This window comes from Gossypium arboreum, chromosome 11, assembly GCF_025698485.1.
Source record: "Gossypium arboreum isolate Shixiya-1 chromosome 11, ASM2569848v2, whole genome shotgun sequence".
Classification (NCBI taxonomy): Eukaryota; Viridiplantae; Streptophyta; class Magnoliopsida; order Malvales; family Malvaceae; genus Gossypium; species Gossypium arboreum.
In genome coordinates, this window is record NC_069080.1 from 26,006,580 (window position 1) to 26,030,996 (window position 24,417).

Here is a 24,417-nt window from a genome sequence, read left to right on the forward strand (position 1 = left end):
CAATCAAACTAACATACCTAAACTTATGCATAATTGGTCATATTTCATTCAAACACATCTAGCTCATTTCCATACCAAACATACCATACTTAACCACATTGCAACTACCTCATCACATGCCAAATTGGCTATTGAAAACATGCATCAACTTAACCATATTAACAACATCAACAAGATGCCATAAGTACCAAAAGTGTACCAACCATAATAATACATATACATGCCAAACTTATCAACATCAGAAACTACCGATAGAATCGTTGGATAATGTGATAGGTCTCCGACGAGCTTTCAAACTGGTTGAGCTTCCGATAATCTATAAAACATAAGAAAGAAAACTACATAAGCATATAATGCTTAGTAAGTTCATAAATCACGAATACAACTTACCATTTCAATGCATAACCTTATAATCTAAACATGATTCTATCCAACATAAGCTTAACATAAGCCTAAGCATCATCAACAACACATGTTAGTGCTTTAACACATAACTCAATTGAATTATCACATGGTAAGGTAGATTTACATGAACATAATGCCATTGAATTCATACTTTCCATAAACATATATATATACATTCATTAATCATTATCATTTCATACCTTTCCATAGGTTTATAGCATAGTCGATTGGAACACTTATCGTTCCTTACCTTTTTATGCTCGTTGAACCATTTAGAATAACATCGGAACGCGGGAAAGCTCACACGAAGTGTGATAAACATATAACCTTTCCTTTCTTTTTCCTTTACATCGTTGCTCACTCGAGCCGTAAATTGGGTCTGCTCACACAAGCTGACGGTTGGAATGTAAGCTACACGATGCTGCTCACACGCTGATGAGTATTCACAAAAAATGTAGGACCTTAGCCCTTAGTAGGACATTCAAGACCAGCACCCGAAACATGATAACCCTAATGGCATATCATTTGTATCCTATATATTTTTAAGGTTCAAATGAGGCTCGATGATCGTCGTAACGTCGTTGGATTTCAATATTTACTTACATGATAAATAGCACAATAACATATATATATATATATATATATATATATCAAAATAACATTAAAACATTATTTAAACATACGAACTTACCTCCATAATAAAGATGTCGAAATAAGATCAACTAATCCGAGGCTTTAGCTTTTCCTCGATCTAGATCCATATGACGTTTATCTTGATCTAAATAAGCAAGTTCAATCCATTTAATACTTATACTATTCAATTTAGTCCAAAATTCATACTTTTAGAAAATTCACATTTGCCCCTAATATTTTAACTTCTTCACAATTTAGTCATTAAGCTCGTAAATTGAAATTTATACAATTTCATCCACATTTGATACTAGCCGAATTACCTAAGGACTTATATCAACCCATACAAATCATCATTTCACAATTTTATGATGATATTTTACTACTTTTACAAATAAGTCCCTAAATGATAATTTCATCAAAAATCACTTTATAAAATTTGTTTATTTAACAACAAGGACTCATAATCTTTTATTAAATTTCAAGAATCATGCAAACATGTTCATGGAAAAACCCTAAAACTTAAAATTTTTGTAAATTAGTCCCTGGGCTAGCTAGATTAAGCTATAACGATCCCGAAAACATAAAAATCATTAAAAACGGAATCAAAATACATACCATGCAAGCAAAATGAAATGGCCAAACCCTAGCTATTTTCCCTTTGAATATTCAATTGAAGAAAGACAAATGGAAGAAGATGATGCCATTTTACTTATTTGTTTTTATCATTTAATTATCATTTTATTATTTTGCCTTTTAAAAACACTAATAATTTCAATAAAACCTTGTCATAAAAATCCACTAACAACATAAATGGTCTAATTACCATCTAAGTCCTCTTACATTAAAGTTTTATAGCCATTTGATACATTTAGCTATTAGAACTCTACTTTTTCACTTTTTACGATTTAGTCCTTTTTAATTAATTAAACATGTAAATTACAAAATTTCTTAACAAAAATTTTATACAACCCTTTTAAAGTTCCACAGACATTAAAATAATAATAAAATAAATATTTACTCATCAAATTTATAATCCCGAAGCTACTATTCCGATTTAATTAAAAACGAGCTATTACAGCCATAAATTCGTCATTGTACTTCTCATTACCAGGAAATGGATCATACTTACTGTAAGAAAGCATCCTACCAAACAGAAATCATAAATCACTTTTGTAGTATCGAATTCATTATGTACGTGTAGAACCTCCTCTTCCCCATCTTCCAATGATACATCTGTTAAGTTATTCTCCTTTGTCGAGAATTTTACCAAATTGATTAGAACCACCCCTATCTAATCACCACCGCTGCCCAAACAAAACAAAAACCATGCTAGAGTAGCAGATCAGAGACGTGGCAGACTAAATTTTTTTTTTATCTAAATTAAAAGTGATTTGCCCCTTCAATTTTGTAAAACCTACTTATACTGCATATTTAAATATTTGTTGAATGATTATATTTATTTAAATTAAAAAGTGTAAAATATTAGTTTAAAAAAGGGTAGAATATTAAAAATGTGCAAGTAATTTAAAATGATTCCAGTCCAATAAATTTTTTTCACGGTTAAAATAATAAAATATTGATTAATTCAATTAATGATTATTGTTATTAACGGAGTTAACTTCAAAGAATAGCCAGCAAGACAAAGAAAATTTTCAAAGCCTCGAAAATGGAAAAAGAAAATCCAATAATTTTCTAATTGCAAACAGAAATATTGACTGTGGAAGATCGTGAATTAGCCTTAGAAGCTCTAATAAGTTGAAAACAAAATTGTGAAGCATGGCGGGAGAAAGGAAGTCGTTTCTAACGCCGACGCAAAGATATGGGGCGGGTGCGTTGTTCGCCTTTGCTGTTAACCAGGCTCAGATCCATCAGACTCATCCTCTTGGACTTCCCTTTGACGATCATCATTCCACTGGGGAACGAACAAGTAGCAGTAGTAGCAACGAGTCAGTCTCTGACGATCCCGATCTTTGGGTCAACGAAAGATCGGGTCTGCTCCGACCTGTTTTCAGGTAGTCACTTCATTTTTCTTTTCCTTTTGATTGATAACCGAAATTGATTTCATGCCGGAGTTGCCTTTTCTGTTTTATTTGAATTTCTTGAATTCGAACACGATCAATTTTAGGATCTCGAATTCTTTCTTTTGACATTCCAAATTTCAGAAAATTTAATAAATTTCTCTCTCTCTCTCTCTCTCTCTCAGGTTTCTAGATATCGACTCCGCAGCATGGCTTGGTCTAGAAGAAACTGCTGGGACTTCGCGAGCCACCAATCATGTGGGAGCTGTATGTTGTTTCCTTTCTCTAATGGTCATGTTTATGATCACTTGAAGAAGAAATGTGCGCAATGTTTCAATGATTATTTTTCAGGTTATAAACATGTTTTTGTTACTTCGTATTCATACAGTTCATGAGGTTAATAGCTGAACAAAGTGAGGAAGGTTCTTCTGAAAGATTGGAGCAGGAGATTGCCCTGTCTAAAGCTGTTGATGCTATGGCATTTAGCATGGAAACGAATTCTGAATCTTCTCAGGTTAAGAAAGAGAAGTCTCGTAAATATGAACAGGAATACCGTGAGAAATATTCCACTCCTGAGGTTCCACCAAATTCTGTAATGAAAAACCAACCTATAGTGACTCCACCAGAGAGCGATTCTAACATGCTTCGTGGGACTGATAACCATCATCTAATGTGTGATAGTTTGAATGAGAAACCTACTGAAGAGGTTGGGATGCTTACTTATCAGAGGAAAGTGATGGTTCTTTATGAGCTTCTTTCAGCTTGCCTTGCAGCTGCGGATACTCGTGAAGATAGCAAAAAATATACCCGACGAAGAAAAGGCTATGACGCTCGTCATCGTGTGGCTTTGCGGTTGCTGACAAGTTGGTTTGACATTGAGTGGATAAAAATGGTTTGTAAACTCAAGCTTTTGTCCCTTTTCCATCTTTCAAACTCAGGGCTTGCAGTATACAATGTCATTTTAGTAGCAGAAATAACTAAATAGATATGAATTGATGTCGATTTCTCTGTAATATTGAGTACCTACTAGATAGACGTTTATCTAAAGTTCTGTGTACTGTTAACAAGACCCTTAAGATTCCTTTTCGGGATTGTCCTTCATTGTCAGAGAAGATCTTTGGGACTTGTCTAATATAATAGCACATGTTTAGGTATGGAGTGTGGTATTTTGTCAAGAAACTAACCCTTTCCAGTGTAACTGTTCATAGATTTTCTTTATATATACATATATATTCTCCCTATTAGTGAACCTTTGTGTTTGCAGGAAAGCATTGAGATGATAGTTGCTTTCTCTGCAATGGCTTTAGTAAAAGAGAAAGAAGCACAAGAAGAAGAATCCCAGTCATCAGGGAGCACATGGGCGAAATGGAAGCGTCGTGGTATCATTGGTGCTGCTGCAGTGGCTGGAGGAACTTTGATGGCCATTACTGGAGGTATGTGATTGTCTAAACCATTTTATTGGGAAATTAATTTCTTGGAAACTAAGAGTGGATGTGATGGTCATCCACATAATTAGCTCTTAGTTACTATGTTCTTGTTATTTAGAATTGATTTCTATTTTCTCTTATCTAGGAATTGGTTAGGTTCAAATAGTTGGTTTTATCATTTTTTGTTTCAAATTTGTTATCATCTTGTATTTGTTAGGTATTTATCACTATAAATACCCAAAATGTATGGAATAAAAAGCATCTCATATTTTATCCCCTTTCATACTTTTTTTATGATATCACGAGCCTTCTAAACTCTAACAAGTTAGATCCTCTGGTAACCCATCCATGTCTACCCTCAAAAGGCCACCTATGTTTTTGTCGTCAAGTCCAACTCTACTACCAACAACACCGTTTTTGTTCAATTAGCTGAGAGTCACAACTTCTCCCTTTGGAGAGCTCACGTGTTCAGGCTCTTGCATGGTCACAACCCCTAGTTCATCCTGATGGATCTTACCGGCGATGTTGCTAATCTCAAGTTCCTTGCTTCGTTCTGCCAAGATCAGTTAATTCAAAATGCTATCTGAACCTTTGCTGATCCAACCCTTGCCACTATAGTTGCAGCAGCAGCAACAACCACCAAAGCTGCTTGGGGTGCTCTCCACACTGCATATTCAAACAATTCTAAAATGAGAGAATCTTCAGTTTGCTCGATCGTTTGGCTCATCTTTCCAAACACACCCTTCGTATCGCTAATTATATATTCCAAGTTCATTCCCTCTATGACAAACTTAAAACCACTCTGACTGTTGTGTCTAATGCATAACTCAGTCAAAATTATCACTAGACTTGGATCTGACTTTTGTGAACTTTTAGCTGTCGTCTATGCAAGAGATTCAAAGCTGCTTGACGATGAACTCTTCTTGGAACATAATGAGACTTGAACATCACATTGACCTCCACTACCGTTGCCATAGCTCAATGCACTACTCCTTGGAACAACAACTTTCGTTTAAACTACAATGATCTTGCCAATAATCAATCTTGGCACTCTCAACCATGGCAGCCAAAGAAGAAATCAACAACCACCACCTACTGATAACACCCTCCATTGCCAGCTTTGTGATTTACCTCGTCATTCTGCAAGGGTTTGTAGCTCACAGTCACATAATCACCTTCAGGCTCGAGTCAACTTTGCTGGCCAACTACTCTACCAACAGGAATCCTGGGTTGTTGACACTGGTGCAACACATCATAGTGCATCATATGCTTGAAGATTAACCACTTTACATGACGACTATGGTCTCGAAGAGGTTGCAATGGGAAACAGTTGTGCTCCAAATAGAAGTTCTCACACCAACTCAAGTAACTCACAAACTTTAAGTCTTGGTGTTGTCATCCCCCCAACTAGACCCTATACAATCGGCTTCCCTTCTTCCTTCAACTACTAATAATAGCTCCTTATGACTTACCAAAGATGAAAAACCCAATCCCATCCTAAGCCTACATCTGCATCCCACTTGTCCATCATGTCTTCCACCAATGCCTTGTCTCAACCTGTAGACCCTCTTCCCTTGTCTGTGTCAAACAAACCCTCATCCACACAATCCATTCATCCTATGGTTACCTGCTCCAACAGTAAAGCCAATCCATCCACTCAGATTCACTATATTACTACTACATCAACATCCTCACCATCTGTACCATCCAAGAGTAATCAAGTCCTTTCCCAAATCCCCCGAAATCCAAACCAGGCTCTCACCTACCCATTATGGAAATCTGCACTGCAAAGTGAATTTGATGCTTTTGTTTTAAACCAAACATGGGATTTGGTGCCTTATTACTCTTCAAAGAACATGGTTGATTGTAAGTGGTTATTCTAAATTAAGCATTAAAAGCGGATGTGATGGTCTTGTACATGATTAGCTCTGAGTTACTTTGTGCCTGTTATTTAGGAGTTGGTTTTTTGTTTTTTTCTTATCTAGGAGTTGGTTAGTTCAAATAGTTGGTTTTATCATTTTGTCTTTTTGTTTCAAATTTGTTATTATCTTGTATTTAGTTAATTTACCACTATAAATTCCAGCATGTGTGGAATAAAGTCATCTCATTTTTCAGTCCCTTTCAATACTCTTTTAGAAACTAAAGTTTCAACTCTCATGACTTTAATGTTTTTGACCTTTTTGGTTCACCATTTTACTATTAAACAGGGTTAGCTGCTCCAGCAATTGCTGCAGGATTTGGTGCCCTGGCTCCAACATTAGGCACTTTAGTCCCTGTCATTGGAGCAAGTGGGTTTGCTGCTGCTGCAAGTGCTGCTGGAACTGTTGCAGGTTCTGTTGCTGTTGCCGCATCATTTGGAGGTGTATGACTAATTATTAATCTCCTGAGTTACCATTCTTATCATGTCATTTTCCGAACTGCAGGATTCATTGTGTAGTTTTGTTTGTTATACTTATAGTTTTATTTCAGAAATTTTATACTAATATATGTTAAACGTATCCAAGATACACTTGGTACATACTGCTCTCAAGAAGTCTTTCGATACCATATTAATATCTATTTTTACACACTGTTCTACCCAGCTGCTGGAGCTGGACTTACAGGTTCTAAAATGGCTAGGAGAACTGGTAACATTGATGAATTTGAATTTATAGCTATTGGAGACTATCATAACCAGGGCGTAAGTTCTTATAGACTTCTTTCTTTTCTGTTTCTGGGGACTTAGAAAACTATGGTGTGTGGACCTTGTTAGTGTTCTGGAAATTTTAGTTCTGATTTAACTTTTTATTTCAGCGACTAGCAGTTGAGATTTTGATCTCTGGATTTGTTTTCAGTAAGGAAGATTATGTAAGGCCCTGGGAAGGACAAATTGACAACATGGAAAGGTACAGAACTTTGATACCATTACCCATTGTATGTGGAACCTTTGTTTTTTTTAAAACACTTTTGATGGATAAAAAGAAAGAAAAGAAAGAACATGGTTTCTGACAATGAAAATTATAGGTTTGTGCTGCTGTGGGAGTCCCGGAATCTGATTGCAGTGAGCACCGCAATTCAGGATTGGCTAACTTCAAGTAATGGGTTTATGTCTGATTTTTAAAATAGTATTTTGATCATATGAATTGTCTATATTTGAACATTGCTTCTGCTTGCTACAGGTATTGCTCTGGAGTTAATGAGACAGGGTGCAATGATGACGGTTTTAAGCTCGCTTGTAGCAGCATTGGCATTGCCAGCAGTATTACTTTCAGCTACTAACTTTATAGACAGCAAATGGTCAATTGCTGTGGACAGGTTTGATTTGCTTAGAGGTTTAGCAGAGTACTTGGCTTTGTAAAAGGGAAGAACAATCTTCCCGTTTCATTTTATTTGTTTTATATCATGCTGTGTTTATTAGGTTTATCTTGTGGCTCTTATGAGGGGCATTCTTTGCTTAAAATTTTCAACTATAGAATGTAAATATTAGTAGTTTGTGGTTTGACATCAAATTCGTTAGGCTTGTCCAAAACTCAAATCTAAGTAGGGACAACTTTCAAGTGTCTCAAAACAGAATATCAAGGTGGCTAATGCTGTAGAGAAATTTTCATATTACCTGATTTGTCTAAAAGTTTCTTTTGATGAATTGTCACAATAATTTTATCTTTATGAACCCAAAGTTGTCTACAAATTAAATTCCTTAGAAGCAGGTTAGCTTAATGTATTAACTGTATGTGCTGGATGTAGCTGATATTGAATTTTTACCGAGTTAAGGCATTTAAATCTTATTTGAACGTTTGGGAACTACTGTAGTACACTACACAAGTCTAATTATGTCTTTATCTTCTTCTATTGCCTAGGTCTGATAAAGCAGGAAGGTTGTTAGCTGAAGTTTTATTGAAAGGTTACCAAGGTAACAGGTATACATGTGGCATTTAGAGGAATGTCTGTTTTTCATTAAAACATAAACTTCGGCAAAATGATCTTCCCATTGTTCATCTTTGGGATTCCATGAATTTTTCAGACCTGTGACACTCATTGGCTACTCACTTGGAGCACGAGTGATTTTCAGTTGTCTTCAGGCTTTGTCTGAGACTGAACGAAATGGTAACTACGACCAATCTATCCTCATAGGCTTTTTTATTTGCTGTAGTGGTTGGAATTTCCTAAGGCTATTCTACTATGTTGGCAGCTGAACTTGTAGAACGAGTTGTTCTTCTTGGAGCACCCATTGCAATTAAAGACGAGAACTGGGAAGCTGCTAGAAAGGTATTTTTCCCTTACAATTAGTGTGCTTTTCATTATTAGAACATACACATTAATCTAGTGTTATTTGCAGATGGTGGCTGGAAGGTTTATAAATGCTTACTCTACGAAAGATTGGATGCTTGGAGTTGCTTTCCGTGCAAGGTATGCACAATGAATAAGTCATTACTGTTCATCAGCTTTGACGAGAAATATCAATTGAGCAACATCCTTTTACTGATGCAAACTAATGGTAACTTGAAAACAGTTTATTGACAAATGGATTAGCCGGATTACAACCAGTTGATGTGCAGGGGATTGAGAATGTAAGTCATGCCAGTTATAATTTTTTCCACCTAGCTGTTCATCGTGCTAATTCCTTAAAATTCTCTTCAGGTTGACGTAACAGATACGATCGAAGGTCACTCATCCTATCTGTGGTCTACAAGGAAGATTTTGGAGCGGCTTGAATTAGAAGTTTGCTATCCCGTTTTCAAGAGCAAAGAAAAGGAAGAATAGTACTACTCAACTTTGGCTGCTTCACTTAGCTTTATTTCTTTCATTCTTTCAACGTCAAATGAAATCTGAAGTAAAATAGCAGCAGGGTGAGGCAACTGTATTTGTTTGTTCATATTTTGCTAATTGCTCTCTGTATATATATAAACATGCGCTTGCTTGCAACTTAAAAAAGCAAGTAAGACGAATGTTGATAGTTTACTTTGCTGGCCGCTTTAATAAATTTAAGATATCACCCAAATAGTGTATTACATAAAATATACGGGCATAACAATAAATGTTTTACTCTTCTTTTTTATTATCATTATGGTTTTAATTCTTCTCCTCAATTTGATGAAAAATTTTAATGACATTGATATGAATAAATTCAGAAAAATTAAAAAAAAAAAGAACAAACTATCTTACATTAGTTATGAATTTTATGTGAATTATCAATTAAAATTTTAATTAATAAAAAGTAAGTTGATTAAATTTTAAAGGTTTAAGGTCAATGAGATTCAAATCAAAATAATAAAAGAGGTCAACCTTAAAATCTAGATTTGTCATTATACCTCTATATTTGTATTTGATCAAATCAGTTCCATATTTTAACTTTATTGTTAAACTTTGTTTGGATGAATTTTATTTTCGAGTTCTCATAAATATGTTAACAGAAATTCAATTCTTTTCTTCATTAATTGGGTTAATTTTTTAAGATAATATAAAGATGTTTAAAACTAGAGTTATCAATTGAACATCTAGATTTTGATGAATTTGTTGAAATTGAATTTTGAAATGGTAAATTTTTTTATTTGAATTATTTTAGATATAAGTAAATTTTAAGTTTGAATTATTTTAAATTTAGTTCATTTTAGTTTGTAACTATCAATTGAATTTTTAATTGAGTCATCTTGATTTACATCATTTTGATTTTGAATTAATTTTGGTTGAATTATTTCTAAATTAATCTTTGTTAATTTTTCTTATAATTAAATTAGGTTGAATTGAAAGATAAAAGGATCGAATTTTTGAATGATAGTTTATTATTAAGATAAATATTTCAGTATGTTGTTAGTGGTGAAATTTTTAAAAGAAACGAAGTTAAATAAATGTATATAAATTGTTTTTAGGTTAAACTATATTATAGGCCACTTAATTATATTATGTTTCTTTTTGGTCATTCAATTGTAAAAGGTTACAAAATAGTTATCCAATTTATTGCATTTGTCTTTTTCTGGTCACCAATGTTAATTCAATAATAGAAAGATGACGTGACAATTACAAAAATTAGCATAATAACAATTTTAATTCTCAATGTTCACACATTTATATTAATTTGGTCTTAATTCCATTCTCAAAATTTACACATTATGTAATTTTATTTGATCCTAATTTTGAAAGGAGTGTTCGATGTTTTTTTTTTTTTTTTTGAAGATCCAAACAATGAAAATAAGCATAACGGTGTAGGAACAATATAACTTCTAGGACAATCTGACAACTAGATTTGGAGATTGAAGAAAGAGAGTTTGATACTTTGAGCGTAGATCTTAGGAAAATCAAAGCGGATTTTAATGAAATGGAAGTTGATTAGGAAAAAGGAAAAACAGGTTTAAGGATGTTTTTTAGGCTTAAGTTACTACTGATTACCGATGGTCGGTGATTGGCAAGTGGTGGCTAGCGCAAATCTTGGTTGTTGAGTTTTGCAATGTTGTTGGAATCAGATTAGGTCAATTGATCCGACTAGTTGGACTGAGAATCGATCAAGGTACTGGTCAAGAGAGTGGCTTTGAACCAGTTAAATCGGACATTGGTAAGAACCGGTTGTTGAACAAGGATTTCAAATTTATTTAGAATTTTTAATAATTTTTTTAATCTGATCAATTAGACTAATAAATCAATAGTATGACCAATTCGACAAACAACCCAGTTTAAAAAAAAAAAAGAATTTTGAGCTATGGGTTTAGATCAACAACAACAGAGAGAAAGTATAAAAAGGAGAGAAAAGAGGGAAAGGAAAATGGAAAATGGCGAGGGAGAAGGAAATTTTGAAAATTTGAGATTTATATTTATTTCTTAATTTTTTTTATAAAACGGGTAAAACTTTGATCATCAAATGTATAAATAAATATTAAGGATTAAATTTATTATTATGTTAATTTTATAATTGTCACGTCATCTTTTATTTTCAATTAATAGTTCTTGTAACAATTTTATAATTAAGAATGTCGAAAGTGTATTCCTAGGACTTTGTTCTCGTTAATCGGACTCGTAAATATTTATTAAAAATATTTACAAAATTAGTTGTGTAGTTAATTAAATTTTGATTAAGTGAATTTGTATGAATTAAGAGTTATTATAGTATAAAGACTAAATCGCGTAAAGGATTAAAAGTTGTATTATAGATTAAAAAGTAATAGAGGGACTAAAGTAGTAATTACCCTATTTATCCAAGGTTAGTTGACGGATTGATGTATACGTGTATATATATGTTTTATTATTATTATGAAATGTATACATATAACACAATAATTAAAACAAAATAAAAGAAATAATAAAAAGTAGTGGTGGCATGCAAATTAAAGTAAAAAGAAGAAAGAAAAAGAATTATAAAAAAGGGAGAAGAAGTTACTGGAAACCTAAGGGTTTTTAGGTTCAATAGTCAATTTAGTCTATTTTCTTGTAATTTTTATATTTTTGAAATCTCGGTACTTAGGGCTACCCAACCCATGCTGAAATTTTAGCATTGATTAAGATTTTAAATGTTGTTAATGTTGAAGTTTTAGTATTAGGGATTAAATTGATAGATTTTTAAGCTAGAAATAGAAATGAGTTAAATTGTAGAACAAATTGTAAAATTAGGGGTTTAATTGAAAATAGTGAGCTAAATTTAGCTTAAAGTGAAATTAGTTTAAAATATAGGATTAAATGAATAAAAATTAGTCTCGATTTAGGGACTAAATTGGAATTTAAGCAAATATTGAGTAAGAATTGAAATATTTAATGTGAAATTGAATTGTGATGTATTGATGTATTTTAATTGTTTTAATTCCATAGCTAACATCGTACCGGAATCCTCGACTAAAAAGGGAAGGATAATATCGACGTCGAATAGCTCGGAATCCACAGTTTGTATTTCTATAATTCGAACCTAGTTGTTAATTGTTATATTTTGATTTAATGCATATGGTAAGTGGTTGAGGTGAGTATTTTGGCATTTCGATAGCGAATTGAAATTATAGCTGATTGAAGTGGATTGAATTGGTATATACATTATGAATGTATTGATTATTTGAATTGAAATAAACATATGTGTAAATGTGATAATGTGCAAATATGATAATTGGATGTTAGTTGTCATTGAAAAGTGAAATGAAATTCTATTAACTGTATCGGGCAGAGTCAGATATAGATGGCATGTCATAGGATAGGAAGACTTCGAGTATATGAGGCACTGGGTGTCAATTTGCTTCAGTTTAATCGATGAGACATTGTGTGTCAATTTATATAACGCTGGGCGCAGTTATTATTTCGGATTTATCCGATGAGGCACTGGGTGCCAAACTGGTGTGTTGGTTAGATTCATGCATCCATCTGAGTCTGAATCGTGTTAATAGGGGTAATTAAATAATAAAATTCTATGATCGATATTGAATGACATGGTATGTGAAATGGAAATGAGATAGTGAAAAACATGAAAAATGAGATATGTTGTGATTAAATGAAATACATGAGTTATGTACTCATGAATTGAAAATTGGAATGGATAATGCCATTGTATAAACAAATGTGGAAGGATAGGTGAAAAGCTATTTATATAGCAAATGATGTGAATTGAGATATTTGTTAAACAAATCAAATATGATAGCATGTGAAAATTGAGTATAGTATGAAATGATATGGTAATATGCTTGAATTTGAAATGATGATATATGATAGTTGTGAGCTTAGACAATAGTATGTTCGTATAATTCAAATTATGCATTCTTGTATCATTATATCCTTAATTGTTCAGATTATAGAAATTTCACTGAGTTTTACTTAGCGTACAGTTTTGTTTTCTGTGCGCAGGTTAGGTACTTCTCTTTTGATCACTGACTCAGCATCCAACAACGATCCCGATCTCAAATGTGGTGATGTTTACCTTTTGTAATGGCATGTACCTAGGATGTGTTTGGTTGTTAGTGAATTTGGTATATGGGATGTAACTGAGTTTAAGTATAATGTTGGTTTGGTATATATAAACTTATGTTTGTGTTTAAAGCTGTAATTTGGCATGTTGTTTTGAGCCAAGGCTTGTTAGGTGTAGGTGATTATAAGCTAGGCTAAATTGAGTGATTTTGGCACGTTTTAAACTTTGATTTGAATGATGCATTGTTGATAGGTTTTGATTATATAAATGTGGTACCAATAAGGGTGCATTGGTTAGGCACCTAAGATGATTGTTTTGACGTGTTTTGAGTATGTTTGATCGTGTTTTGAATAAGTTAAATGAATGGTTTTTGAGTCGCTTAATGTCCAAGCAAGTAGGAAATGGTAAACTTGTTGTTTAAGTTACAATTTAGGTTCACACGGGCGTGTAACTTGGCCGTGTGAGACACAAGGCTGGCACACGGACGTGTAAGGCAATTTCGAGAGTTACATGGCCTAGCATATGGACGTGTAAGGCCATATCGAGAGTTACATGGCCTGGCACACGGGCGTGTGGCTTGGCCATGTGACCCAAGTCAGTGAGTTACACGAAAACAGACACGGGCTGGAACACGACCGTGTGTCCCTATTTCAAAAGTTACACTACCCGAGACACGGGCGTGTGAGTCACACAGCTGTGTGACCCCTGTAGCTGAATTTTTCTAACTTTTCCTCAAAATTTTTAAATATTTTCGATTTAGTCCTGAATCGTTTTTAAAGTGATTCTAAGGCTTCGAGGGCTTAAATAAGGGACGATATACATGCTTAATGAAAAATTATGTTGTGATTATTGAAATGTTTTTAAATGAACAATTTAGGTAACGTTTATTCGGTAATGCTCTGAATCTCTATTCCAGTGACGGATACGGGTTAAGGGTGTTATAGCTACGGATAAAAAAAATGAGAAACTAAATTAGTTGGGTAACTATTTTATAACTTTTTATAGATACATGAAAAGACCATGAGCAAATTTTTGAATATTAGTCACTAAATTATGAGTAATTTTTCATTTGGGTTACTTAACTAAAAAAATTACAATTTGGTTACTAAAGTTTTCAAATTTATTTTTGCTCACCCAATTGTTTTAGTTGGTATAATAACAATTTTAGTTCTTAGCTTTTATATTTCATGTTAATTTGACCTTGATTCTATATAAAAAAAATTGTAGAAAACCCTCAAAATTATTTAAAATAGAAAATTCTACATAAAATTCAAAAAAACAAAATGTTGTTGAAGAACTAATATGCATGTGAAATAAAGAAAATTATCATTCAATAGGATCTAATAACTAATTAAAACAAAACAAAAAAAAAGTTAGATCATTACATGCTTTCTAGTGTTTCTCAAAACCAAATTAATAATATTTTCAAGTCAAGTTTCAAGCCCTTGAAGAAGATATATAGGTTTGTAAAATCGACTTTGATACCATTTTTCACCAAAATATACCACAATTTCCTTTTTCAAACTTAATTCAAACTTTCAATTCATTTAATTTTGAAAACCCAAATGATAAAAAAACAAATTATATTATATTTTTTCTTATAATGAAAAATCTATATCAAAAATAGAAGAGATAAAAAAAGAATAAATAATTCTCGGCTTAATTTTTTTATATATTTTGTGAAGAATGAGCATTAGATATTTCCATATAGATAACATAGAGAGAAATTTGGAGGGTTTAAAAAATTCTTCCATTTTCTCTCACTTTATCTATTTTAAATTTTTCTATTTTATTTTAATTTTAATTTTTAGAATTTTAGAATTTAAAATTTTTATTATTTTATATATAATCAATGTTAAATTGATGAGAAGTTTAAAATTAAAAATTAAAATTGTTATTATATCAATTAAAAAGTGTCGTGGAGTGACAAAAAAATAATTTGAAAACTTTAATGACAAATTGTAATATTTTTAATTATGTGACTAAAATGAAAACATATGACCCATGTTTAAGTCAAACACCAATGTATATAATAATAATAATGATCGAGTTTCTCAATGCCTGTATTTTGCTCATCATTCCATTCGTCGCATAAGGACGAGGCGTTGCGTAGTACCATTTCTTCCTCTGCTCTGCTTTGCATTTCGCTGATCCTTTAGAGTGATACAAGCTAAGAAAAAGCTTTGCGATTCCGATTAGAGTGAGAAATAAAAAAATGGAGAGAAGCAGAGAATAGGAGAGGAAACAAAATCTTGAAAAAGAAAATAAAAAAGGAAATGAAAATGAAAATGGAACAGTAAAATCATGTAAAGGATTCCTTTTTTACTCTTCTGCTCTCAAATCCCACAATCGCGACCCTCTTTGCATCGGCATTCCTCGATCTCTTCCTCAAGGTCTCTTTTTCTCTCTACTTTCATTATTTTCTAATTTTATATTTACATAGTGTCTCGAAAAGAATATATTTACAGTGCTTTGATTCGTTAATCTTCATTTGTTGTTCCCGTGATTTCTGATCAAATTCTAAGACCCATTTCTTATTATTGAATATTGTGATTACTTTTTTTTCCCTTTTAATTTTTGGATTTTGAACAGTAAAAAGCCATAATGTTGGACTAGCTGAGGTAAAAGCTCATAGAAATTCCGCTGTTGTTGAAGATTTTTCATTTGTTTGCGCTGGATACTCTTTGTTTATGAGCAAGAATGAAGGTTCAATTACTAAGGATGGCACCAAACCTCAATTGCCTCATTGTCGTGGCCTAGCGGTGGCAATCTCTCTTTCCCCCTTTTCAATGAAATTTGCACTTAATTCATCCACAATGCCTCTTTGTTTATGCATCCGGGGTTTAGGTAGTTTTGATTCGCTATGCAAGCTTGGGTTGGTGGTCCAAAAATGTTTGTATCCAGTGTTTTCTTGATTTGAAGCATCAAATTTTGTTACAATTATTTAAAGAAATCATGGACTTTGATGCAAATGAAGTAATGGGGTTATCTGGTTGTGGCTTCAATTCCAAGTGACAAATTCATCTCTTTGGGCACTTTTGATAAACTTGTCATTCATTCTGGTTCTGATTCAATTTGTTTTATGATTAGCACAAACTGACATTACAATGGTTTCAGTATCTGCAGCATTTAGCGCCTCCTAATCCCAATCCTGCTTCAGCTCCTGCTCATGTTCATAGCAAAGGAGGTAGAGTAAAAATTTTTGTTGCATTATTTATCGGTACGGTTCTTGTTATGTCAGGACTTTCACTAGTCAAGGTCTCTAGAAAATACCTACTTGATTAATTTATGTATGTTAGCAATGGTCTGGCTGTTGTAATCATTCTTTTATTCATTCACGTGAATGAATTTATTGACAAATTAGGGATATAACATGTGATTGAAATAAGTAGCAGTCGAAATTGTACATCTCTATGTGTCTTGGGCTTCATTTGGAAACTCTCCACTTCTGCTACTTCTGGCCCTTTTTGGATGCCACTTACCACTATATAACAAATCCATCACGTCCCCAACTATGTATTGTTGAGGCTCAATTTTGGCCCAACTTAAACCAACCCTAACCAAACTCAATTTAGCCCAACAAACTAAAACCCTAAGCCCAGCCCAAACCTAAACAATTTTCAGCAAAAAGGGAGGAGAAGAACCCTAGCCGCCGCCCCACCTTGGCCCGCCACTACCAGTTGTCTGCCACCAGCACACCCACTTGCCTCCACCACTCTATGCCTGCAAAAGAAGACAAAAAAGGACAGCAAAGAAAAACACCAAAAAATGAAATTCTTTGTATTTTTTTCTTTGGATTTTGGGCTATATAAAAGCCTTATGTTCATTAAAATGGGGAGGGGGGATTTTGGATTCTATCTGATTTTTTTTTGGCTAAAAATAGAGGTCGAAAGAAATTGTAAAAGGAGGGATCCCCATTCTTGTACCGAAGATTTTTCAGAAATAAAAAAAAACAAAAAAAGGTTGATTTCCGATCTTATTCTCTTGGTTTTCATTTTGTTCTTTAGTTTCTTTTTATTTCTTTTTATTTTTGTTTACAAATCTATTAAACGAAAGTGGGCAAAAAAAAAAAAAAAGAGAAGAAGAGAGTCTTACCGGATCCACCTTGTGGCTCGTCGTCGGAGTCCTCCTCTCCGTTCGGCATGGTGAACGACGGTGATGATGGGTTTGTGAAATCCTAGCTGAAAAGAGGGATTTTTGGGGAGTAAAAGAAAGGAATTTCGGGGGGGTTTTTTGCTTAGAAAAGTGGTTTTGAAAGCTTTAAAAAATATGAATGTATAATAAAAGCTATATTAAATTTAAAGTGATGCAATTAAGGAAGTGGGAGCCCGCGTGTTGTCCTGCTCAACAGGCTGGAATTGCACATTTCCACCTAAAAGGGGAATTTGCACAGACAGTCCCTCCCATTTGTACTACCTCTAATTTAATACTATTCCATTTCTTTAATTTTTGCCCTAAACTTTGCGCGCCACTCCAATTTAGTCCCCGCTTGAGTGCCTTTTTCGGGGGGGTTGGGAACATTGGCACTTTCAGCCCTTGTGCATTTACGCGCACTCCATTTTAGTCCTTGAGCCTATTTCAACTATTTTATTACTTACACTTTAACCCTTTTATTATTTATTTATTTCAATTTACTTTCTTAATTTTATTTAAGTTATAATTGAGCCCTCTATTTTTTTTATATATACATTTATTCATCAGTTTGTCTATTTACATATTTTATTCTTTTTTATTTTATTATTTCATTCATTTTCCTATTTATATATTGACCAATCACTCATTTTACTATTATATAAGATTTTAAATTTCATTTTAATTTCAGTTTATTTATTCATTTATTTATTATTATCCCGTATTTTTGCTTTAAAATTTGTTTATTTTTATTTATTTTTTTCTTGTTGTACCATCATCATCACGTACATCTATATTGTTTATTTACTTACTATTTTTCATGTATACATTTCATCTATATTGTTGCTCCATTCATTTCTTTTTCCATGATACTTACCTATTTTCATCATATACATTCCATGTTATTTCATCTTCTAGTCAATCTTATTTAATTTGTTAATTTTATGATTTGACCAATAATATTATTTTCATCGTACTACTATTGCTATCATCATATTATTAAACTAACTAATCTTATATTGATTTTGTTACGCTATATATATATATATATATATTTTTTTTTTGTATTTATTTACATTATTATTATTTTTTTACCATTAATTATCATTACTACTACTATTATTTTGTTAGCATATCATTCCTTTTTACCGCATTATTATTTCCTATTCTTTATATATTATTATTGTTATTAACATATGTTATTATTAAGGTACTAGTATTTTCCATTATTATTATTAATATCACTACTATCATTATTATTATTATTATATTACGATACCTTTTATTATTATTACTATTGTATTATTATTATTATTATTATTATTATTATTATTATTATTATTATATTTCCCTTTTATTTATTATATGTTATTATTTTTACATTAACTAATTTAATATATATGTATTTTAGCACATTTATTTTATTTATTTATCATTTACTCTCATTATTATTATTTCATCATCTATTTTATTTATAGTTTTTCTTAAAATAATTTCAAACATTTAGCTTGTTTATTATTTCCTTTCTTATTATTCATTTGACGCATTTATTTTATCTTCGTTTTTATTGTTATCATTCCTATTTGTGTTTATGTTTATCCTGTTATGGTTGTCAATCTTTATTTGTTATGCATTCTTTATTATTTCGTTTCATTACGAATTTAGGTTTTATCCAACCCTATAGTAATTCTTTCACAAAGTAAATATTCCGTATTTGGTAATCCGAGACAATCGTACCCTAACTCACTGGGTTTCGATTTTTCTCATTTAACCTACATAACGGGATATTCTTTTGAATCATAATACGAGTCTTAAAAATACTTATTCGCGAAGGTACGAAGTGTTGTGCCCTAACTTACTGGGTATCATACTTAGTCATCTCGAAATAAGAATTTGTTTTAAAATAAAGGCGATATTCGGTGTTTGAGAATTTGAGAAAACGTGCCCTAACTTACTGGGTTTCGATTTCCCTCGTTCACACTAACTAACCGAACATTTTTAAAAAAAGGTTAAAATACATTAATAAAAGGCAAGCTCAATCTCAAAGTTCGAGATATCGTGTCCTAACTTACTGGACATGGTATTTCATTATTGCGAGACGGGAAGATCTTTAACCTTTTTACAAAGAGTGGGATCGTATTTCAAAGTATTTTAAGTTTTCAAATTTTCGACATTGAGACACTAATTAATCAACTAGGTACCAATTTTGGGCGATCGAGGGTGCTAACCCTTCCTCGTATGTGAATCGACTCCGAACTCATTTTCGATTTTAGAGACCAAAAATTATCGTTTTAGTAAATCTTAAATTTTATTAAAATGATTAATCAAGGTGATCCGATCACACCTCATCAAAAAAGGATTGGTGGCGACTCCAGTTTTTTTTTTTGTTTTCATTTTCAAAATCCAAGTCGATTCCCGTTTTTTTTCAAAAAAATGGTTATGACATGTATTTTCTTAAAATTTTATACTGGAGAGCACAGGGAAGAATGCTTAAACTATAGAACAAAGTGTTTGGATGCACTCGCAAGTATAGTTGCAACTACCTTCTTGCATCCATAAAATTGCTTTTGAAAGTTTGTTTACATTGATTGCGGATGTCATGACTCATGAGTTTCAACTTTCATGAACTTGATGCAAAAAGGTCAATTCTCAAGAACCGTCGAACCTTTGAGAAGTCAATTCCTGGTAGTTGTTCCCTTTTTTGTACTTACTAACTTCTGGCTTCTTCTTTTCTCTGAAGATCATGGTGTTCATCAGCATCAAACTCGCAAATCCACTTATGCAGTAGAAGATGACTTTTTGAACAGGCAAGCTGATGATTGACTTGCTAATAGATAAGCCTTTCCTGTTTGGTTTTTGTTAGAACAACCTTATCTTATGATGATGGACTAATTGTTAAGTTCTGAATGCAGGTTTACAAGGAAAGCGAACCTCATTGCCTCGAGGGTAGCTAGGGACATGTGTAGAGTGGGGAACAACATTAAAAACAATGTAGAGGATATTCTATTCTCAAACAGAAGGCCACCAAAGTAATCTATCTTCCCTGAATTCCTGAGGAACAAATAGCTAAACAGTAATGGACTTGGACTTCATTCAGAATATACACTATTCAGAAATCACTATTTCTATTCTTTTGGCAACAAAAATAGTTGTCTCACTGTGAGAGAGATAAGAGTTCTTTTTCATGCATAACTGTGATCCATAAAGAATAGGGTAGTTTATTTTGTTCATGTTAGAACAAGCTTGTAGTTGTCTGAATCATTGTCAGTTTTTTAAATCTTAGAACATTAAACCCCTCACCCCATTTCTGGTCTGTAATTTCATTCTCTGTCCCATGTTTTAGTCCAGATGGATATAAAATAAAGAAAGAACCGCAGAACTTAAAAGCACTGTTATGTAGCATTGGAGGCTTTCTGAACTTAGATTGGTCCTTCTTCATGTTGATTTTGTGTTAAAAAACGAGGCTCAGATTTCTTCCCTTGGTGCTCAATTATTTGAGCTCTCTGTAAATGAACGCCTTTGTTTGTTTCTTTTTAAACTTATTTGTGTTGTTTAAGAATTTTAATATTATGTATGTTTATATTTGTTCATATTTAAATTAAATGAACATATTCGCATACATATTCACAAAACAATGTTCATAACTAATAAACAAACAACAAATAAATAAAACATATATCTTTTTTTTTTTTAAATATATAAACGAAGCAACTATAAATATTAACAATTATGTACACATATAATAATTGTTTTATTTTTTTGAAAGTAATAATATTATTATTTATATTTGAAACTTTTAAATAATTTATTAAAAGCATTTTAAACAATTATAAATAGAATTATTTACTAACAGAACTATGGATGAAGTGTTGATTCAAAGCTATAATATATTTTCAAGAAATTAAGAAGACAATCACAATATAATTAAGAAAAAACATTTAGCCGCCATTTTAGCGTACAAGACAAATCTTGTGTTCCAATTTTGGTTATTTACTAATATTAGCGTACAAAACTCTCCTTCCATTTCCCGAGAGAAAGGCTGTTGCCAATGCCTTCCCATTACCCATTCTGCAACGCCCATTCCCCCCATCAAATCCATTTTATTCTCTCCTCTCTCTCTCCAACGTAGCATTCAGTCATTCACAATTCAAATGTTCTTCAGACTAGCCAATCTTTTCTATTTCCTCTCAAAGCATTCTCTTCAGATTTGTAGAAGATTGGTGGGTTCTTTTGGTATTTCGATTTGAATTTGTTGTTTTCAATCAAATTTTGGTATTTAATGGCCGTAATGGCCGCTTGTAAACGCGTGGGTCAATTTGGACCCAATTCGTATTCCTGGATGATAGGAGGAGTTTCCAGATTTGAAGGACTTCTTGTGTCCCCCACCATTCCTCCCTCTGCAATTCGATTGTTAGCTTCTCCCACTCTATTTTCACAGTGTAGGCACTGTTCTCAGCTCGTTAAATCTAATGGAAAGCGATTGTTTCTCATCGACACTTTAGCTTTGGTAAATTACAATGATTCCTTCTTTTGTTTTGGAAACTGTATTTTTGTTTGAGTTTTGGAATCTTGAGAAGACATGGTGCATTCTACTTATAGGTTAGGAGATTAGAGGCGGAAGGTCTGCCTTCGAAGCAAGCCGAGGCAATAACAGCAGCCATGACTGAAGTTTTGAATGACAGCTTAGAAAATGTGTCTCTTTCAGTTGTTTCCAAGTTTGAGATGCAGAAAGTAAGCTCTTTTTTTTTTTTTTTTTAATATGCTTCCATACGTTGTATTCACTATGGAAACTTAATTTTTGTCTTGATAGAGTGAAATGACTCAAGAATCCAATCTGTCGAAGCTCAAATCAGAAGTTCAAAGCTCTCAGGTATTTACTTTTTTGTAAATGGACTTTGCGAACTTATCGATTTTAGTCTCCTTTTATGTGTTTTCGACTTTTGGTATTAATGAAGTCCCTTTTAGTTGAGTTTGTTCTTATTAATGGAAGAAAGCTTAACATTTGGCCCATTGCGAATTGCTATAGATACAGTGTTAACATGTCTAGGCCCGTCTTCACGCTGTAGTAAGTCGATTTGAGACTCCTAAACTTATTTTTAAACAATAACAGTTGATTGCTTGACAAGGGAAACAGTATTGAATGATTGGCTATGATCCAAGAAACCATCAATGGACTTTGATATTTACCTTTAGATTAGATGAAATTGCTTCAGTAGGTTGATTAACAGAAAGGATTGTGCATACAGCTGATCAGAACTCAGGATTACTGCATTTTAGGGAAAGAGGAAAAATAACTAGCTCAGATTTTGAATATATTAAACGCACAGTTAATACGATGCAGACTAACAATTGGATCTCAGTTTGTGCCACTGTTTTTTGTTCAAATGGTTTATTTTTATAAGCTATAACTTATGCAGGAGCTACATTTTTCTGTGCTGCAACATGAGAATGAGAAACTTCGAAATGATATAGAGAAGATGCGCAGTGAATTAAGGTCTGGATTCTGAGTTATCATTCATCCCTAAATCCATATCTTCTATTATGATTTGCTATTCTAAGGATATCTGTTATGATGCAGACATGAAATTGACAAAGTCACAGCGGGGCAACGATTAGATTTGAATCTTGAAAGAGGGTAAGAAATTAAAGTATGCAATTCCTTATTTGTACTTGCACCATACTCCTCCCTTGGAACATTATAATAAATGTGTGATTTATGACAATTTGCAGGAGAATAAGAGATGAGCTTTCAAATCAGAGTGCTGGAACATCTAACCTGACTAACAAACTCGATCGGGTTAGCATCATAAGAGTACGAGAAATGGTTTGCTTTAGTTGATTAAAATTCTGACGTTTGTTCTCTTCCATGTCCTTTTCTACAAATTTTCAGGAAATTCATGCGTTAAAGGCTCATTTGGAAGCTGCAAAATATGACTTGATAAAATACTGCATTGGTACACTGGTTTCCATATCTGCTGTTGGTCTTGCTGTAGTTCGTGTACTGTTGTAAACATGTAATAATGTCAACATAACCCCAAAAGAGGGACGAAATAGTTCTTTTATTATTATTATTATTATTTTTAATATACAATAGCCCATTTTTTTTTTGAAGCTATTGCTTCTGCCACTTTTGGCTATTAATTAGCTCGATTGATTGGTATAGCTAGGGTTCGGGTTCGGGTCTTAAAGCTCTCATATTGTACAAATGTGTATATATATACACCGATGTTGTTGTTTGTTTAAACTTTTGAAAAGGCAAATGAAGGAAAGTTCAATCATTTATTACTAGCTGCTTTGAAGTTGTCTTAATTTGCTGTGATCTTAGCTTGTTTATTTTGCACATTCGTGTTGTGTCACAGAAAGAACATAATGCAATTACCTTATGAAACGTGTTGCATGCTTTGAGCATTTTCAACTTTCTGAGTGAAATTCAAACAATTCCTTGCACTTTAGTATATAATCTTTCTGGTATATTTCCTACCACTTCTAGATTTCTAACCGCATTGAAGTTTCTCATCCTCCACAACTTAGGCAGATAGATGACTTAATTTGCCTAAGAATAAGCGCGTGTATGCATACATCCTACTAAGTTACTTGTAGAGGTCCTTTCGGTTAAGCGAGGAAATTTTACAAATCAGTAAACGGAAATGTTAAAAAAAAATGGCGGAGAGGGAAATCGTAGCAAACTTTAGAAACAAGTGTGGTGATAGATGGCGGTGGTGGAAGCAATAGGGGATGAGAAAGGTGAGAACTATAATAGTTGTTGTGATGGTAGGAAAAAGTTATAGAGAAATTTAGAGCGCTCAAGTTTACCAAAAGATTCAAAAAAATTGCAAATGAAATGTTCAAACTCCTATTTATAAGTCTTAGGTAGGAAGTTATTAGAGGGCGGTTAAAATGAATTTCTGGTAAGCAAAGTGTTATTTATATGTTAAGATACAAGGGTTGTTTCTGTTTA

The 24,417-nt window shown here is 32.7% G+C and overlaps 2 protein-coding genes and 2 long non-coding RNA genes across 5 annotated transcripts; 3 read left to right on the forward strand and 1 right to left on the reverse strand.

Annotated features, from left to right (window-relative positions):
- The first annotated feature begins 2,608 nt into the window (after positions 1-2,608).
- LOC108474278 (uncharacterized) lies at positions 2,609-9,478 on the forward strand. 2 transcript variants are annotated; one of them, XM_017776238.2, is made up of 15 exons: positions 2,612-3,050; positions 3,242-3,323; positions 3,445-3,948; positions 4,321-4,489; positions 6,691-6,843; positions 7,066-7,163; positions 7,277-7,368; positions 7,487-7,557; positions 7,642-7,777; positions 8,320-8,379; positions 8,484-8,566; positions 8,652-8,728; positions 8,799-8,869; positions 8,973-9,030; positions 9,101-9,478. In XM_017776238.2, the coding sequence occupies exons 1-15, from the start codon at positions 2,815-2,817 to the stop codon at positions 9,221-9,223; spliced, it is 2,013 nt and encodes a 670-aa protein (XP_017631727.1). In that variant the 5' UTR covers positions 2,612-2,814; the 3' UTR covers positions 9,224-9,478. The 2 variants fall into 2 exon arrangements, 1 of the variants encoding a protein (XP_017631727.1); XR_008274500.1 differs by lacking the exons at positions 8,799-8,869; positions 8,973-9,030; positions 9,101-9,478 and having other exon boundaries at positions 2,609-3,050; positions 8,320-8,372; positions 8,652-8,703.
- Positions 9,479-15,393: 5,915 nt separating this feature from the next.
- LOC128283669 (uncharacterized) lies at positions 15,394-16,374 on the forward strand. Its single transcript, XR_008274068.1, has 2 exons — positions 15,394-15,721; positions 15,921-16,374. It is a non-coding gene; the product is annotated as an uncharacterized LOC128283669 (long non-coding RNA).
- A 265-nt stretch (positions 16,375-16,639) lies between these two features.
- Positions 16,640-17,814, reverse strand: LOC108472395 (uncharacterized). The gene is made up of 2 exons (XR_001869536.2): positions 17,424-17,814; positions 16,640-17,051 (listed from the first exon to the last, which is right to left on the reverse strand). It is a non-coding gene; the product is annotated as an uncharacterized LOC108472395 (long non-coding RNA).
- Positions 17,815-21,490: 3,676 nt separating this feature from the next.
- On the forward strand, positions 21,491-23,744 carry LOC108472759 (protein FMP32, mitochondrial-like). Its single transcript, XM_017774317.2, has 7 exons — positions 21,491-21,966; positions 22,059-22,190; positions 22,270-22,329; positions 22,877-22,953; positions 23,038-23,094; positions 23,190-23,256; positions 23,350-23,744. Exons 1-7 carry the CDS (start codon positions 21,739-21,741, stop codon positions 23,467-23,469), a joined length of 741 nt encoding a protein of 246 aa, XP_017629806.1. The 5' UTR covers positions 21,491-21,738; the 3' UTR covers positions 23,470-23,744.
- The last annotated feature ends 673 nt before the right edge of the window (positions 23,745-24,417 follow it).

Bases quoted from the DNA above. Each gene is read 5' to 3' on its own strand.
- LOC108472759 (XM_017774317.2), top strand. From the start codon at position 21,739: ATGGCCGTAATGGCCGCTTGTAAACGCGTGGGTCAATTTGGACCCAAT. The intron at 22,330-22,876 runs GTATTTACTTTT...TAACTTATGCAG, and splicing joins CAGAAGTTCAAAGCTCTCAG to GAGCTACATTTTTCTGTGCT. The intron at 23,095-23,189 runs GTAAGAAATTAA...GACAATTTGCAG, and splicing joins GATTTGAATCTTGAAAGAGG to GAGAATAAGAGATGAGCTTT.
- LOC108474278 (XM_017776238.2), top strand. From the start codon at position 2,815: ATGGCGGGAGAAAGGAAGTCGTTTCTAACGCCGACGCAAAGATATGGG. The intron at 6,844-7,065 runs GTGTATGACTAA...TGTTCTACCCAG, and splicing joins TGTTGCCGCATCATTTGGAG to CTGCTGGAGCTGGACTTACA. The intron at 8,567-8,651 runs GTAACTACGACC...CTATGTTGGCAG, and splicing joins GTCTGAGACTGAACGAAATG to CTGAACTTGTAGAACGAGTT.